At 36.3% G+C, this 13,153-nt stretch overlaps 1 protein-coding gene across 3 annotated transcripts; it reads right to left on the bottom strand.

Annotated features, from left to right (window-relative positions):
- Positions 1-319: 319 nt before the first annotated feature.
- Positions 320-11,668, bottom strand: ptpdc1a (protein tyrosine phosphatase domain containing 1a). 3 transcript variants are annotated; one of them, XM_052569990.1, is made up of 10 exons: positions 11,515-11,668; positions 8,179-8,277; positions 6,840-7,011; positions 6,088-6,168; positions 5,880-5,998; positions 4,243-4,380; positions 2,992-4,121; positions 2,695-2,880; positions 1,714-1,824; positions 320-1,568 (listed from the first exon to the last, which is right to left on the bottom strand). In XM_052569990.1, exons 2-10 carry the CDS (start codon positions 8,267-8,269, stop codon positions 1,434-1,436), a joined length of 2,163 nt encoding a protein of 720 aa, XP_052425950.1. In that variant the 5' UTR covers positions 8,270-8,277; positions 11,515-11,668; the 3' UTR covers positions 320-1,433. The 3 variants fall into 3 exon arrangements, with proteins under 3 accessions (XP_052425950.1, XP_052425949.1, XP_052425951.1); XM_052569989.1 differs by lacking the exons at positions 8,179-8,277; positions 11,515-11,668 and adding an exon at positions 7,094-8,148; XM_052569991.1 differs by lacking the exons at positions 6,088-6,168; positions 6,840-7,011; positions 8,179-8,277; positions 11,515-11,668 and adding an exon at positions 5,514-5,694 and having other exon boundaries at positions 5,880-5,990.
- Positions 11,669-13,153: the final 1,485 nt, after the last annotated feature.

Raw genomic sequence — 13,153 nt, 5'->3', positions numbered from 1 at the left:
TAACGCAACTTCAGTTTGTTTGATGCACTTCTGGTAATAATATGGCTGCAAGGCAGCTCCAGAACAGGCCAAATGAAAAGATCCAGACACAAAGGAGAAGACAGGGTCTTATACAGATCGTTCTGCTTTTCAAACATGATACGCACTTTTAAAACCTTGTGTTATCTTGGCTCATTAAAAAACTGCTGGTTGCAGGGCAACACTTGGGTTACTTAAACTACAGCAGGAAACAGAATGATCAGAATTATTATTTGCTGAATCAGATGGCCTCCATCGAATAGATGTTTTCTTTCATGAAATTATGATCCACACACACAAGTAGATTTATTAGTTTAATAAAGAAACTTGCTTAGTGAAGGCAAAGTTGAATTAGGATGTTAATGAGAAAGTGTGCCAAAGGTAACATTCAGAATGTTATTTTTATAGACATTAATAAAATTGTAATAAATACAAATATATGCAGTGCTTTGGAAAATCCACAATGATCTGTCTTAATGAACATTTTAACATTTTACTGTTCTTCTTTAAACATGAATGAATAAACATATTCTGCTGGCTACATGATACTTGCTCAAAAAGACAATGATAACATTTTAGAAGACAAACGAGGTCAGTTTCAACAGTGTTATCTAGTACTAAAACACCACATGACAAACATATTTACACATATTCCTTCATATTTGTTATTTTTAAGTTAAAGAAGCAGCTTAGTTATAAATAATGCCAATAAAAGTCAAAAAGCATCCTGCAAAAGCCTGACTACAGAGCATTATTTTGATTCATTTTAGCAGGAATTGTATTGATACATTCTCAGAGTATGCTGAGGCTATGCTTATAGCTATTCCTAATGTAAACTGCATTGCGTTATGAATGAAAGCATTTAGTTGTCCTCTACTGTACCTTAAATACAAACCTTTTTCAAACCTTAAATGCAAATTGCAAAGGCAAGAATCAGCAAATCTGTCAATTTGCTTCATTTAGTAAAAAAATGAAAGCTGAGATGTTGCACAGTGATATTATTTGGTTTAGTAAATAATAATCTACCATTATACTATTCAAACAGTATAATATGACAAAACATATTTTCATGAGAATCCTCAGTTCGTTAGAGCCAAACAAAAGCATACAAATAAATACATGACTTACTTATTAATAAATAGTTTCCTCAGTTAGCTAATAAATATTGTGTATCAAAAATAAACTATTAAGAAAAGCAAATTAGAAAAATAGCCTAACAAAACCTTGTGGCACATACATGTATGGCAGTAATTATTGTTCCCTCAAAAGACAATAAAATACATTTTGAATGATTAATCAAGCAGAAAAAAAAACTGTAAATCTGTTAGTTTGTGTCTTTGTATTTGTTTTTTGTTTCTTTTTCAACTACAAAATGACAGTAGACTCCAGATCTCGGTTTCCCCTCATCTTCTTGATCAGGGTACATGGGAACAGTGGCAGGTCAGCTCGAGCTCCTCCATTGCTTTCGCTCTCAAATCATGGATGACAGGGATCATGACGTCTTTCAGAGTCTTACAGATGAACTCTCCATTCTCGGAATCTAAGGAAATCTGGATTAGACAAAAGATTAGAATCACATAATTAGGATAAATAATCTAAAAATTACCACAAAACCTTACTAGGAGAAGGAAAAAATAATAATCTTGACTTTTTACTAGTAGTTTGTTGTGAAAATGCTTTATGGCCATGACTTACCCGAGTGAATGCTTTGATTGTGCGTTCAAAAAAGGCATTCTCAACCTCCTCTGGTATTTTAAGCAAATGAGCAACACAGTCAAGAATACACAGAAGGGTTTGTTTTTGTCCCTAAACAACATAAAAAGACACACAGATGTTTAGCGTACACATTATCTATTTCCACGGTGAAAAAAGTCACATTTGCAATAAAATATACTCCAAAGCAGTGGTTCTCAACCAGGGGTCAGGGGCCCACTAGGGGGCATCTGCAAACTTCCAGAGGAGGCCCGATTAGTCTTGTTATTAATAACAGTTATTTATATTAACATTCTTAAAGTCATGATATGGATGATATGGTGGAAGTCTCCAGAAAGAAGTCTGACACTTTCATCAGAAGGTCCAGTTATGCAATTTTGGATATATAAAAATAACATATACACAAATTATATTGTTCACAATAAGATTTATAACATGCTTTTAGAATACAGTGAATTTAGATTTTTTTTCACTATACACATGGTTTTAAAGTAGCTTTATAGAAAATCAGGATGTTTATGTTAATATCTTTATGCCTATATAGTTGCATTTAGCAGATGAGAACTTGGTGATAATACACTTTACATTTTGCAATGATACAAGCAATCAAATAGTTGGGATATGCTAAAGAGTATATATAGCTAGTATATACTATGTATGGAGAAAAAGTTACATATAAAGTCTGGCATACCAACTTTAAATAAAGAGGTGTACGATAACGGTTACATTTTGCAACAACAAGCAGTTGAGGTTTGCTTTATGTGCATGTACTCTATGGAAGCAATAAAAAAGCTGGATATAATATGTATATTCAACTTCATATAATGAGCTGTGTGGTAACACAGTTTACATTTCATTCCAATTTGAATTAAAATGCAAATAGAATGAACAAAGAGGGAGGTCTTTGATTCAAAAAGGTGCAGAACCACTGCTATGAAGATATTTGCTCATGTGGTTTGATACCTTGTCCAGTGAATTCAGAGCATGTTGGGGATTGAATCTGTTTCCAGCCAAAGTCTCCACATCCTCTTTTGTGATGACTGGCTCCTTGAGTTGTTCTAGCCACGACCACATGAGCGTGGAGAGCACCACGGGATCTCTCTCGGTGCACAGCCTCTCCCATGCACCTTCACGGGAGTTCAGCTCTGTCTGAGAGGCAGAAACAACTGAAAGTGAATATCTGAGGTTGTGGTATAGAAGAACAGGATATGGAAGTTTTGAGACCATATTCATCCAAAAATCTTGCTGTATTGCTCCTACCTGCCACATTGAGACTGTGCTCCTGAAGTCATCTCCATCGATGTCCATCGTCAGAACTTTGGCCACAAACAGTCGACGAGTCTCAGGTGGGAGTTCACTCTGAAGAGTCAGTGTAGGAACATCTGTCAGTTGTTGTGTGACTTCAGAGCTTGTGTTTTCATTAGGGCTGGGATGACTTTTGCCACCTTGATGCGTTGAAAACATCCCATCACTGGTCCTCCCTAAAAACCCATAGGACATGCTGCGCTTCGCCTCCTTCAGAGGTACCCGTTTTATGGAGACAGGAGAGCAGGATGCTTGGCCTTCCACTTTTTTGGATTGCACCAAGGAACTACAGGATCCAGTTAAAGAGCCATGTTTGGGACTGTTGCTGATTTCGGATGCCAACGGGGACGGCAGAAGGTCAGGGGTTTGTGTAGCTAATCTGCTCTGCGACACATAAACCTCTGTAAAGTTTAACCCAGATTTGCTGCCAAGAGCATTCTGGGGACTTTGCAGTACCTGCACCCTGGAATCCAGTCTGTGCAAGGCGGAGTCGCTATAGCTAAAACATTTCTTCAAGATGAGCTGAGACTTATAGGTATTGTCTACCGTCGGCCATCTCCAAAGCACATCAAATTCCTGTTCGCTACAGAGCGGCCGGTCATGAGGTGGATCACACTGGCTGGGTTGGTCAGGAGAGCGAGGTAAGGATATGGGAATCCCTTTCCCCCTCATCTCCTTTCCTAATAGCTGAAGCGCTTGCAGCGAGACTGTCTTCTCCACTTCCTCGGTGAGGTCCGGGATGTCCAGCACCTCCTCTTCCACCGTTTGCCGGTTCTCTGCTATGTCCAGTAGAAGCCTGCAGACCAGGTGTACGATCTTCGGCACGTTCTTCATGAGACGTGCTTCATAGCCATGCAGCAGGTGCCGCTGACGAGTCAGGTACTGCGACAATGTGACTGTGTGAGCTTTGGGCTCGGCACACGAGAACACACTCCGCAGTGGCACAAGGAACTGAGCGAACTCTCGCACACACAACAGTTGGCCACGAGTCTGGATGGAATTTGGACGTTTAGCTCTAACAAACAGAATGGCCTGATCTGCACTCATCCGGGATGTGAATACTAAGAAGCATGCAATTAAGACACCTAAGAGAAGACCAATGTGCATTAAGGGTAGGTAATAATCAGATAAATGTATAAGGATTGAAGCAAATCTATTGCAGTCAAATTATCACAACAAACATTACAAGAGAATCAAGATACTGACCTGTTCTGCCGAGTCCCGCATGGCAGTGGACAGCCATTTTTCCCTCTTGCATGGCAAATGACATCACCTTCACCATGTCAAGGATAGTAGTCAAGGATGCCACGCCATAGTCCTTCCAGCCGAAGTTATAAAAATAAACTGGAAAAAAATCAAATGTATGCCTCTTAAGATGAAACACAGAAGCCACTAAAAAGTGCAATTCAAAAAATTCAGTTCAGACAACATACATTTTTTGTGTTAGCTATTTGCTTTTAGCACATTTATGTCCCAAAGGTTGTTAACAGATTTTAAGATACATTTTTTTCTTCAGTGTGCTTTGGCCACAAATTGCTTTATTTAGAGAGTTATTGTCTTACCCTTGTCCAAAACTCAGATTTTCAATCTTAAACTATTAATATTAATCCTAAACATCATGTCTTATTACATGTTTACAAAAATGATAATCAAAGGATGAAATTAACCATTTCAAAATTTGTGTGACAATTATATAAATTATATTTTATTACTACACTGGACAATTAAAAAAAAAAAAAAAAAAAAATATATATATATATATATATATATATATATATATATATATATATATATATATATATATATATATATATATTCAGAATGCACTAGCATTTTTTTTTTTAAAACAACTAAGTTATCTCTTGCAAACTAAATTTTTATTTTGTAAAACTTCCAATCAGACTTTGTTTCCATCCAAAGTTATGAAATAAACTTATGCTCAAAACTGGAATTTCGCATAAAGTACCGTTTCCATCAAGTAGGTTTAATATCATGAAGAAAAACTAAACATGCTGCAGGAGAGGAGAAGATCAGTTATCCTGAGATTGGTACATTACTTTTTTTTTTTTGTATACAACTGTAATGATTGTAATATTAACAATATTATTAATATTACAAGCTATAGAGTGCAGACGAAATGCTTTCATGGTATCTTTCTTTTGGAGCCTGCTCTTTAGGAATGCAGTTCTGGGATTTCATTATAATTTCGGCGAGACTTTGCTAAAGCATTTTAGAATTAGCATTAGAACTAGCATTTCAGATGCTGTGAAACATGATTGGTATGTTGGTTGGTCCAGCTTTATGCTTTCCCATCATTAAGTCTTTTTTGATGCACATTAAGGAATAACTGACTTACTGAAGAAACACCTCTACACTTATGTTTATAGAAACCATACTAAGTAAAACCATACTCTGTCCTTTCTGGATAACTGGGAATATGAATTATATAACACAGAGGATCTCTCATCAGTGCTTACTCTTCCTTAATTTGAGAGACGTTTCATGCATGTTTCAACATGCTTCGCTCTTCAGAAATTGTGCCTTGCATAGTTTCTCAGAAGGGGCTGTCTATATAAGCACGGCACCACTCTCAGGAGATCTTGTTAAGAGCTGCCAATCCCCCTAAGCCTCAAAACCGGAATGGAAGCTGAACAACACCTGCAAGCACAACCACTTCATGTATAGAAAGCAAATAATGTATTAAAGGTTCTTTAGCTTGTCCAACACACAGACAATTGAATATGATAACTGTAAGGATTTATTAAGGATTTATCCCAGCCTGATTCCCCTGACTATTGAGAGAGGAAGAGGTGTATGTTTGTGTGCATGTGTGATCTACTCACTCCCCGCCTCCATGAAAACCTCTGGGCGATAGGTGAAACCGCTCTCTGACTCCAGAGTGCTGCCACAGCTGGCGTGTTCCCCTGGACGCTGCAGGTTGATTATTGTCTTTAAGCCACACCTAGAAGAAATATATAACGCATCAGCAAAGCCTTTCATGGTGCATCTTGGAAATCGGTTATTGGTAGCTTTCCACTGAGTACCACATACGCATGAAACTGTTCGATGACGTTGAATTTTTCAATGATTTCAGTTGAAGGTCTTGCCATGGCTAACAAATTATCAGTTATCCTGTGAACAGAGTATGGATTAGATCTCATCAAAATATCTCACTTCAATAACAGTAATACAAATATAACAAAATAAGACAAAAAGGAAAACAAATGGCTAATGTGCAAATGAGCAGTTTTATTTATTTATTAGCGTATCGGTATTAGGCAATATTCATGAAAATAAAATAATACATAAATAGATATAATTAATTAATTAATTAAATGTTATGGACTGGACATGGATGGACAAGCAGTTTGAAGAATGGATAATATATATATATATATATATATATATATATATATATATATATATATATATATATATATATATATATATAATTTTTATTTTTTTATCAGTATCAAAGGCAATATTTATGGAAAATATGTCCATCTATCCAGGATGGACAAGCGGTTTGGAAGCAGATTAAAAATCATTTCTGTTTGTTTGCCATATTAGTATCATAGGCTATTTTCATGAAACATAAAGTTCAAATAAAAAGTGTTGGACAGACTAGCATTTATTTGAGAATTCCTTTTTTTTTTCTTTTTTTGCTCTTAACTAACAAAATATTTGAGTTTTGAATATTTAGGACTAATACGATGCATCAATGTTGACTCTGCTTAATATTTGACATGTTCTTTTATCAAACAATGCACACTGTTTGAGAAGAGATCAAGAAGACAGCTTACCAGGAGGAGTACAGTCCTTTGATGGCTTGTTCTTTGTCGCTCCAGCGAGAAGGGTTTTCGTATTTGCACGCTCGACCGCCACATGCCATGGAGCACTGCATATGTCCTGGGATGACATGCCTCAACGTCTCGCCCACCTTGGTGTACTTTGCAGTGGGTACTCTGACATTCACTACAGAGACAGATGAAGAAGAATAAGAATTCAGAATTCAGTCCTCAGACTAAATAGCTCCAACTTAAACATGACACATTACATCCACATCCTGTGATGCCAGTCTGTGCCTCGGACATGCTAAGTGCCATAATGATCCTTTCTGAAGAAGAAGTCAAGACTTCCACAGCTGAGCTGCGCCTCCTCCTCAGGATCTTCAGCAAGGTCTCTGAAGCCGAGTGCCGGTGCGTCTTTCGAAAACCCATGAAGATCTCTTCTACAGGGAAGAGCAAGCCTGTCTCCCGTCTAATGTACAGATGACACTACATTTAGCACAGCCTGAACAAACCAAGCGCTGACCCCAGAGCAGTGAATCATCGCTACACAATCACCGCGCTGCACAAAAGAGGCATGAGAGACCGATACAATCCAACTGGTTCATCAGTTGCACTTGAAGGGGATCTCCATGGTGACCAAGTCCGAAATCAGTGGGAGGCTGTGCAGACGCTTGTGTGTGTTCTCACAGGTGGAAGAGAAACAGGATGATGTGTCTTATGGAAATGATAAAGACAGCTCTGGTTGCGTAACCCTGCATGCATTTCAACATAATAAGACTTGAAAAACACCTTTTCAACTAATGTACTCCATCTGCTATGCTGAATACAAAGATTTGATTTAACTCAGAGCACAAAAAGCTGAATGCCATATAGAAGAAAAGTGGTTTCCTCAACATCTGAAGAGGCTTAGAAAAGTTTTTGTTACCGTGGCTATTAGTGTGTCCTTTCTCACCTAACCTAGTTGAATTCAGAGGAAATTAAAAGGAGATACATTATCTCTGTACTCAGAGGGGCTCATTGAAATGGAATGAGTCATTTCAAATAGATTTTGAAAAAAGATTACAAAAGATTTGGAAATGTTTGCACAAGTCTAGATAAGTTAATGTAGTTATATTATTACCCTTAAATGGAAAGTTGATAGTATGTAAATAATAATAATAATAACATATTATTATATTATTTAACTTGTATAACTAATAACTAGGGCATCAGTAATTGTACATAATAAACACACCTGTTGTAAACTATTTCTGTATGTCAAAATCTCAACTTGATTATTTTCAATTATAGACTGTGCATTAACTATTTCAAATATTCCCCAGCCATAATTACTGAAATATCAGTTTATCACCTGGCTCCATGTCAGTGCTGGACTCTCTGCTGTTAGCTGAGCTGCCGGTGGAGTAGGGCAGGTCACTCAACAAACTGACGCCTGCTGCCATGGCCAACACTGAAAGAAGGGAGCAAACATGGTGTCAAAGACAATGGCAGGGTAAACATAAATGAGGAAGTTGTAGGGCTGGTTGCCAGGGAGTTTTCCCTTCTGGGAGAAATATGTACAAAGTGTGGTGCAGTGACACACGGCGAATCTAGTGTCGCTTTACACATTTAAAAGAGATCTTGACTATAGAGGATACCAACAAACAAATAACAGATAAATCCTTATGATTTGGTCTTCGCTGCAGAAAAAACTCACATCATCAGGATTTTTACAGGGGTTAACCTTAAAAATGAGTGAGAAAACTACAGATTTGAAGTCTTAGGAAAAGAGGGATTTTTAAGTGATGGATTCTTTTGTAACCTACTCTATACCAGTATGTACAGAGAAGCAATGGAAACTTCAGTGTGTCGGTTAACCCTACACTCCACTGCATATCAAGTGTAAACAGTTGACTACTCACATTACTATTGTGACTGTAATAGCCATTACTTTAATCACAGGTCAGAGTGACTATGATTGTAACCGTCCTTCTCTAAAACAGAGCTATTACTTCTGGATTCTAAATGTATTATGAAGGCAATAAGAGAAGTTACAGTAAATCCAATGAACTCAGCACAGCCCTACAGCCTGTTCTGACATATTCATATAATTATTAAGATATTTTCAAATAGTATTTATTAATATTTTGTATTCGTTTTTACTTTTAGATTTTCTTTGTCATTTTATAGTAATTTTGCATGTTTTGTCTTTTACGCATCATATGTCTACACAGTTTTCATTGATGTTTATTTAAGTTTTCTTTTTTTAGTATCAAGATAAACTAAATGAAGATGAGACATGTTGCCCTGGCAGCTAGCTGAAATGAAATAGGTTTAGGTATTTTATAATTGATTTTATTTTAGTTAAAGGCAAGTGTGTCAAAATTTTAACAAAAAAACTTTAGCTAACTACAATAAATCTGGTGTAGAAACAATTTTCACTTGGTGGTATCTTCACTAGTAAATTTCACAAATGATTACAGAGAAACAGCAAGTAACACACTGAAGTAAAGATGCAATTTGGATATAAAAATTATACATACTGCAATAATCTTTGCTTTATTTACAAAGACATTTATTTATCTTTACCAATAATGGAAAGTGGATCAGAACAGTGCTGCTTTAAGTAATGACTATTTGCGTTGGGTTTCTGTAGCGATCTTTGGCTCATTCAGGATGATGTTAGCAGTCATTTGATACACCATTATTAATTCATACTGTAAAGTGAGAAGACGCATGACAGCAGAGTGGCATTATGAGACTCATTTGCATTGTAACGTACACTTCTCTTTACACACTGATCCAACAGAGACAAAGTGAATCCCCCCTCGAGCCATCCAAAAACTCAACCTGACACTAGTCAATCAGTGTGTGCTATTCATCTGATTAGGAATGGATTTTTCCTAATCCTGATCAACCCTTCAATATAAAGAGACCACTTATCTAAGATGCTTTAGTCTTGTATTTTAAAGTCATTTTTGTCCCTCTGGCCTTAGGTCCCTGCACGTGACATGAAGAGAGGATCAAGTTGAGTTAAGTTTGTTCTTTAATCCATTCCTATTTTAGTCCTGCAGTTCAGGTGTTTAAAATCGTTGCAATGTATTTGAATAAATTAGCATTATGAACATGCTTACAAACAATATTCCAGCTGTCATCCTCACAAAGGCCGTCAGAGTCCGAGCTTGGGTGAATCCTTGAATGCTGCCCACTGGATTTAATCAAAGGGCGGCGATCACTTTCATCTAAACTTTGAACTGATTTTTCAAAGCCTTTTCAAAACCAACAGAGTTATAAAAAGGACTGTATACTTTATATCAGATTAGTGCTAATGCTAAATTTGCACGTTGATTATTATGCATTCATTTTTAACCAGACTACTGACTGGTTTCCATTACCACTAGCTACTATTCTGATGACGGTGTTTATAAAATGACAACTGTTTATGTAATAAAGCATGAAATTATAATTTAGGGTTAAAGGCTTTAGTTTATTCAGCTTGACTCTTGTTAAGCCACAACCTCTCAGCATACTGTAAATGACAGCTTAAATGTCTTAATGAATGTGTTTGGTTAGGCTTAAATGGCCTTTCAGATACACTGTTACCTCAGCCAATCATAGCACTCGCTGAAGCGTTTAGACAAATCTTGCTGTTGTTGCTGGCTCAGTGTCTGACCCTTCACATGCCCTCTTCCTTAGAAACCACCAAGTACAAATGATATTTCTGTAGCTACTGATCTATGCTGATATCTATCATGGGAAACATTTGGCTTGGAGTTTATTTACGTCAATATAAGACAGCCAGACTAAACTGCATCATGAATTCCAGCCCAAGGTCAAAGGAGAAATTTGGTTTTGTAATGTATGCTTCCCTGATTACGGAGTGAAGTAAATTTTATATGCAACATGCAAAAATTAATTCAGACATTATTATCACTATTATTATTATCATCATCACAATTGTTGTTATGTTGTTTGATGTGTATGACAATGCAATTTTTCTTTCTTTTTTTCTTTTTTTTTAAGTAAATACCTTTTTTTACTAACTAAAGAAAACAAATATATCAATGTTACTTGCTTGACCAGGATGTAAAAATTTGTCCACTTCTTTCTCGTCCATTCTTTTATTGCATTTCTAATATAGTGTAGCTTAAAGATGTCATTGTAGTTATTATATGAATAAATTATATAACATTACTTCTTTTTTTTCTTCACTTTAACACCAAGTGAGCTTGGACAGACACAATAAGAAAATGTATACACACACACACACACACACAGTATAATATTCTGCACACAGATATAACATTGTTATTTAGAGTCTGTGACAGCATGCTTTCAAAGGACTTACCATAAGATAATGTTACATATATTTTCAGTATTTCATCTTTGTTTACTTTTTGCTTTGATCCCAGAAATGAATGTCTATCATTCATTAATTTGCAGTAAGATCCATTACAGCTCACGAGAAGGACAATGCAGCTTTTCTCCTTTTGCTCTGTAGATCAAGCCTTTGCTCTTATGCGCATCGTTTGAAAACAAAAACTAGACGCAAAAACGCCATAAAGGGGTTTAAAGAGCAGATCGCTAGATTAACTAATAGACTGTATGGTTAATCTCTTGCGGTGCATCTCTCAGCTAGCTTACCATTCATGCTATGTGCTAAAAGCAAAGGCTAACATTAGGGTTCATGTGTCCGGTTGTTACATACCTTGGTCCCTGTATCCGGGTTTTGTTAGCTAAAGACCATTGTTTTCATTGGGGTCATGGTGAAATGCAAAATCGTGGATCAACAACAGACAGTTGTCGCGTGCATTTGTATCAATTTCGCTGCTTAACGGGATGTTACATTGTAACAGGTTGGGGGAAACAGAAAAGGCTTGTCATTGGCCGCTCCGTGGTCATGTGATCAAATGAGGGAAATAAAGGACGGATGAAGCGCGGTCACGAATCACGATGAGCGCATGAGAAAATGGGGCTCAGCACTTGAGGAGCAGCACATTTGGACTCTGGCTGAGTTTCATGCTAAGTGTTATTGACACATCTTAATAGTGTACTTGATCTAAGTAAACGAATGAACAGGATTAGCTACTTACAAATACATATCACTGCCATTATAAATGATGAAATCGGTAACACTTTATTTTAAGGTGTCCTAGTTACACTTTACATGTTGTTGCTATTATAATAACAACAATAAGTTATGCATAATTACATGGAAACGTATATACCATATATACATCTTACCACATAGTAAGTGTGCCTACATGTAGCTAGTTAAGAAATATTACTCAGTACTTAAATGTATAATTACACTGTAACAAGGACACCTTAAAATAAAGGGTAACCATGAAATCATATTTCATAAGGTAGTCACGAATCACCATTAATTTATGTATAATAAAGACTGCTATAATACATAATAAAATAATGCCCGTATGTGAAAATGCTTCTATTTTTTCTAATTGTATATTTTTATTATAAATTGCGATAATAACAATTTGAGGAAAACGTTGAAATGGAAGACTGCACTAGTTTTAAAATGTTTTAGTATTTGTTATCATATGCTTTGATGCCAGAGCTGTGTCTCGAGCTGTGGAAACTCCACATCTGTGTAAAGCTTAATGAGCATATTATTATTCCACATGATTTGTCAATAATCCAAATAGCATTTTATGCTTCAATGGAAGCAAAAACAACTGACCTTTAGTAAAAGGAGTTCACGTATACAACAGTCAGGGCATCAAATAAAACGAGGAATAAAAACAAGGCTTTGAGAGATAAAAGTAGCTCCAGTGAATTCAATGGACTGTATTGTTTCTTAACAGATGTCAAAGCGTCCTCCCGAATTAAAACTTTTCATTGACAAAATTTCAGTAGAAAAATAATAATAATAATAAAAAGAAATAAATAAAAACATAAAAATGCTTATACAGTGCAAGCCTTTGTAAAGACCGCGTTACATTCAATATGGCGTCTAATCTAATTAAATTAAGGATTATGCCACCAATTTGCTTTGCTTTTTAAAATACAAGACTAATTGTCTTGTATTTAAATTAAGTTAAATTACATTTGGAATCCCAGATTTTCAGTGTTGTGAACTTAACTGTAAGCATATAATAAGGCATGTCTGATCAGATTAGATGGATGTTGATGATGCTCTGGACTGAGCAGGGGTGTCTTGTAGGAGGCTTGGTGGTGCACATGGTTAAGCACATTGTAGATTAACACACTAAGCCTTTTGCTGAAGTGGTCCCACTTCCAGTACTGCACGGTTAATGGCTATAGCCCTGCTGTTTAATTATGCATTAAAAAAAACACTTCTGAACAGTGACTGCAGTGCACACATT

The sequence above is a fragment of the Carassius gibelio genome, chromosome B11 (genome assembly GCF_023724105.1).
Source record: "Carassius gibelio isolate Cgi1373 ecotype wild population from Czech Republic chromosome B11, carGib1.2-hapl.c, whole genome shotgun sequence".
NCBI classification, from domain to species: domain Eukaryota; kingdom Metazoa; phylum Chordata; class Actinopteri; order Cypriniformes; family Cyprinidae; genus Carassius; species Carassius gibelio.
The sequence above is the reverse complement of the archived record's forward strand: the minus strand, read 5'-3'. Positions and strand labels throughout refer to the sequence as shown.